The sequence below is a fragment of the Branchiostoma belcheri genome, unplaced genomic scaffold (assembly GCF_001625305.1).
Source record: "Branchiostoma belcheri isolate BF01 breed outbred unplaced genomic scaffold, Haploidv18h27 scaffold538, whole genome shotgun sequence".
Taxonomy (NCBI): domain Eukaryota; kingdom Metazoa; phylum Chordata; class Leptocardii; order Amphioxiformes; family Branchiostomatidae; genus Branchiostoma; species Branchiostoma belcheri.
Genome location: NW_017804174.1, coordinates 29,577 through 34,690, shown reverse-complemented (window position 1 = coordinate 34,690; position 5,114 = coordinate 29,577). Strand labels below are relative to the sequence as shown.

The following is a 5,114-nucleotide window of genomic DNA, read 5'->3' as shown; positions in this document are numbered from 1 at the left end:
CATCTGGGCGCGCGGCGGGGTCCCCAGAGCAACACAGTGCGGAAGCATTAGCGTGTATTTGTGTCCTGGGGCCGAGAACGCATTTTGCGCAAAGCATGCTGGGTAGCAGAGTGAACTGTCCTGGGGACGAGAGTTTGTGGCGCGGGCGGAGAATGCCAAAACTCCCTCCGTGGCTAAGTTCCTTCCGCGACTAACTCCCTTCTGGGCAAATGTAGAGGGATAACGGTACACCCTCATAGCGTCACCAAATGAGGTACTTTGTAAAGGTCCGTTTCATTTGGTATATATTACCATTGTGACAGCATTTTATACCCCAAAATAGGAATCTTGCGTCTTGTTTTAGCCTTTTAGGTCCCGATAGTAGAAAGAATGCAGTGTACATGTATTCAGATGGCCGCCGTGTAACGTTACGTACTAGCGAGCGCGCACGACAATACCGCCAGAGTAGAGTAGGTTATCCTAACCCTTTAGATAGCGCAAAGAAAACAAAAACGACAGATTTGCATTAAAGAAAGTTTATTTTCCATAGCCTGGGCTAAGCCACGATCTATAACCTATGGCTTCTCCACGGGCGCTGGGGACGAGCGTGGTATTAACCGTTGCCTAATTATAATGTCTGCACAGTAGGTCTGGCGTTGACGCTTGGGATTTTGTTGAAATATATAAAACTTCACGGAGAATTGTCGCCTATGGCTTCTTGTTGCGTCTTTGGTCTCCTTCACAGAGTAAAAATGCAAATATTTCACGGACATGCCACTGCTCTCCAGTCATTGGTGGAGGTGCAAATTTCCTTGCTATCATTGGTCAAACTGATAATTGCCATGCCATCATTGGTTGAACTGCTAATTGTATTGGGCAGTCAGTATCTGTCTATTGTCAAGCCAAGCTGTGTATCCATTGGCAAAGAAGAAGACAGGTATATGTGATAATATTCTTTAACCTGTATCACCTTCAGGTGTGGAGCCTTACCTTGTCTTCAGCAACAGATATTACATCAGAAACCTGACTGTCGACGGAAGCAGCTACAACCTCGTCAAGCAAGGTCAGAGCATAACAAACCTTCATGTACAAAAAGCCACAGTTTCTTTCTACATGTAGTTACATGGCCTAGAAGGTTGGTAATTGTTTTTAATGTCTTTCTTGTTGGTTGGGACAATCCAGAGTGAAGTTTTACATTGTTATGTTGCAGGACTGACCAATGCTATCGCTATGGACTACGACCTTCAGGAACAGCGGTACTACTATTCCGACCTTGGCACAAACCTGATCAAACGCATGTTCATGAACGGTACGGGAGAGGAAACAGTCATCGACCAGAACATTCCACTGGTGGAAGGCATGGCTGTAGACTGGGTTGGCAGGTACAGTAGCCGAGTTGGTTTTTGTACGATAAGTTTCAGATGCAATACGAGGGTCAGCAAGTAGTAGGCAAAAGTGGGTGACGATTGGTTAATTTTCCTACCAATAATTTGCATACAAGTTCAAAGAATTTGCATTTATATTATGTAAACAAGTTGGTTTACATTTATTTTTGCTTATTTTAGCATAAAATCTAACTGTTGAATTGGGATCTCTACATAATTTGGTAAAATCACAGATTCCACCAGCTTGGAGTCTCTACCCTGACATACATGTATATATGAAATTTCTTGTTTGTTTGTTTGTTGATTAATTTTGTTGTTTGTGTTGTGTTGATGACCAGGAAGCTGTACTGGAATGACAGGAGGATGAAGAAGATGTTTGTGTCAGAGCTGAACGGGAGGTCCCGCAGGACGCACCACCAGGGCTGCATCAGCAAGAATAACACTGACTACTGCATGCAGGAGCCAAGGGCGCTGGCTGTGGATCCAAAAGAAGCGTAAGAAGCAGTTCACCTCAGTTATAATTAATGGAATTAACTTGTCATACAATCATAACAATGTCAAAGCTATTCCAACACAAAGAGTACACCTTTGTCAGGATAGTTAATGACCAGTCACTTCTGAACATAAACTCATGACAGTTACAAATGTATGGTTACACACACGTTACTTTATTCACAAGACTTTACGGATACGTGATGTCAATAATTGATAAAATCTTATATTGTCTACCGTCTCACATATCCATCAATATTACAACATATCTCTTCTCCATTAGGAAGAGCTCATGATACATGTACCTAAGTCATCTTATTAGCGTTAGTCCAATTTAAGTCACCAAGGTGACCAATTACATTGTATTTGAGTCCCACATTGTCATCACACTCAGGCCATCCAACCAGCTATTCCCATCTTGGCTCCCGGCTGATGTTTTTAACAGGTTATAACTCAGGGTGTGGTGTATATGTATCCTTTTGATATTTGGTAGGTAGGTTGGGGTTAGGACAATGATGGTCAATTTTTAAAGCATTTCTTGTTTGTCTTCCAGGTACATCTACTTCACAGACTGGGGTTACCGTGCGTACATCGGCCGGATCTCGGCAGACGGGACGCAGAAGGAGGTCCTGATCACGGAGAAGGTCAGCTGGCCGAACGCCCTGACCATGGAGTACGCCACGGGCAGGCTGTTCTGGGCAGACGCTCATCTGGACTTCATCGAGTCAGTAACTGTTTCTCAAGGTTTTCATGATGCAAATAAAGTACAGGGTATTGAAATTTTGGACTGTCATGTGCATACTGCCTTGTTCTTTGGTAAGTTACATGTAGGTATGAAGCAGTAATGCCTTAATGCCAATATCGACAAATAGCATGTACGAGACTAACAAGATAATGGCAACAACAATTACAATGTACAAGATTTACAATACAGTGTCAACAACAATTTTTTAAAACAACACAATATTACACTATACCTGTACTTCTGATAGAGTATGTAATACTTCCCTCTGTATGCCATATCATCATTGGCAGTAGCTGGTGGCCAAGCATTGGTGCTCGCATCAGAGTACACCATATATAAAATTATTAATAAATTTTTGTATGCTTCCCTCAAGATTCTGTAACAAAGATGGCAGTAACCGTCACACGATCATCGGCCCCGCGGCTGATGGCACCGCGCCACACCCCTTCGCCATGACGCTGTTCGAAGACTGGATCTACTGGACAGACTGGAACACCAAGACCGTGGAGAAGGCTCGCAAACTGAACGGCACCGAGAGAACCACCATGGTCAACACTGTCCACCGGCCTATGGACATCCACATTGTCCATCCACAGAGGCAGATGCCATGTACGTTTGGGAAGGGGGAGGGGGGCAGACTTTTTTGGGATGTAGCATTGAATATGGTATTCTAGACTCCCTGTCCTTGGTGCTGAACCCAACCAAAATTTCACACAAACTACGTAATCTTACAGTAACTGTATAGAGCATACATGTATGTCATCCCTATCCTTAGTACTGAATATGTTGTTCTAGTCAGACTGTCCTTGGTACTGAAACTTCACAGAAAGTTATCTTAAAGTAACTGTATAGAAGATATGTCATTCCTATTCATGGTACTACATATGCTAGTCAACAAATGTAGTCTGCCTGTCCCTGTCCTTGGTGCTGAACACAAATGAATCTTCACACAAAGTGGGAGTAAGTCTGAAGGAAAATTCATGGTAAATTCCTGGATATTTGAAGTACATTCCACAATAAGTTTCACAATATAGTAAAATAAATGCATTCTTACTTATAATGCATACCTACTTCCTGATAGTTTGAAATGTCTGATTTCTTGTTCCATGATGTCCAGTTGTGAACCCGTGTGGAGACAACAATGGCGGGTGTTCCCACCTGTGCCTGATGGCTCCGGAGAGGAGAGGCTACACATGTGCCTGTCCTGACAACTTCAACCTGGGCTTTGACAGGTCAGGCAGTTTGGGACAGTGTTCTAGCCAGCGTCTGTCTTTCCTTCGTTCTACAGAATTTTGTTGCTCATGACAGATAAAAATTGTGCCCAATCTGTCATCTTTGACGGACAAAAATCTGCATGTAAAGATATGGAGAGAGGTGTTATTAAACTAAGCTTAGACTACCAGCAAAATTTGCCCCTCAAAATGCAGGAAATAGCAATTCAAAGGGTCAAGCTGTCAACATTTTTTGGGGGAGCCAGATGCCCCCCACCCTCCTAAGATTGGTGCGACGATGATGCAAAACTGAGATGCCCCCGATAATTTCGAGCTGGCTAGAACACTGGTTTGGATCCTACTCAACCGTAGTTGCATCAAATAGCTGAGTGGTAAGGCTAGCAGACATGAGATCTAGAGGTAATGGGTTTGATCCCTGGCATTTCTGACTAGATGTTGTGTCCTCAAGATAAGCACCTGAATTCAGCTGGGGAAGTAAATAGGGGTGGAAGGAAAGGGGTGGGCACCATGCTTCTATGAACTCAGCATTGAAAACAACAACCCTGTGCTGACTTGCAGGAGAACGTGCATCGCCAACTGTGCAGCTAACCAGTACCGCTGTGCTGACAATGATCGCTGTATCCCTGACCTGTGGAAGTGTGACGGGGAGGAGGACTGTAGAGACGGGTCGGATGAACCAGACAGCTGTCGTACGTACTGTTGACAAAATTGCTATGCTCCGAATTGCTCTTAAACACATGTACTTGTCCTTGTAAACAAAACATGGTGACCATCAGCATTCATTCAGTTACATGGACCTTGGTAATATTTGTTGTCTTTTTTCATTTGTGCAGCACCGCGCCATTGCCCAGCGGGTACTTTCCAGTGTACTAACCTGAACTGTACCTATGCCTACTACCTCTGTGATGGGGATGATGATTGTGGGATGGCTCGGATGAAGATCTCAACTGTGGTATGTGTTAACATTTTATTAGAATCAGCACAAAGAATGATTGTAAAATAATGTTGAAAATCTTTATGTATACCTTCTGGGCAACTGGGCAATTTTAGTGTTACATGTATACGTATTTGAAATGACAGTCTTCAACTTGTCTGTATTTGTAATAGCGTGTGTAGTACAGTGGTTAGTAACCCTGCCACTGGACTGAGAGGTTGTGAGTTTGAATCCCGGCTGTGTAGCTTACCCAATATGGATGCTGATAAAAACCACAATCTACTGCTCATTGTACAAAATGTACTTGTTGAAAAGAGCTATGGGAATGGTACAATAAACCTGTATAT

At 43.3% G+C, this 5,114-nt stretch overlaps 1 protein-coding gene across 1 annotated transcript in view; it reads left to right on the top strand.

Moving 5' to 3' along the window:
• The first annotated feature begins 955 nt into the window (after positions 1-955).
• LOC109481046 (low-density lipoprotein receptor-related protein 2-like) overlaps positions 956-5,114 on the top strand; it is a 25,965-nt gene continuing 21,806 nt past the window's right edge. The window contains exons 1-8 of the mRNA XM_019783520.1: positions 956-1,042; positions 1,190-1,361; positions 1,703-1,858; positions 2,410-2,580; positions 2,975-3,210; positions 3,719-3,833; positions 4,392-4,522; positions 4,667-4,785. Coding sequence (XP_019639079.1) covers positions 1,210-1,361; positions 1,703-1,858; positions 2,410-2,580; positions 2,975-3,210; positions 3,719-3,833; positions 4,392-4,522; positions 4,667-4,785 — 1,080 coding nt within the window. The 5' untranslated portion in view covers positions 956-1,042; positions 1,190-1,209. The remainder of the gene's footprint in view (positions 1,043-1,189; positions 1,362-1,702; positions 1,859-2,409; positions 2,581-2,974; positions 3,211-3,718; positions 3,834-4,391; positions 4,523-4,666; positions 4,786-5,114) is intronic.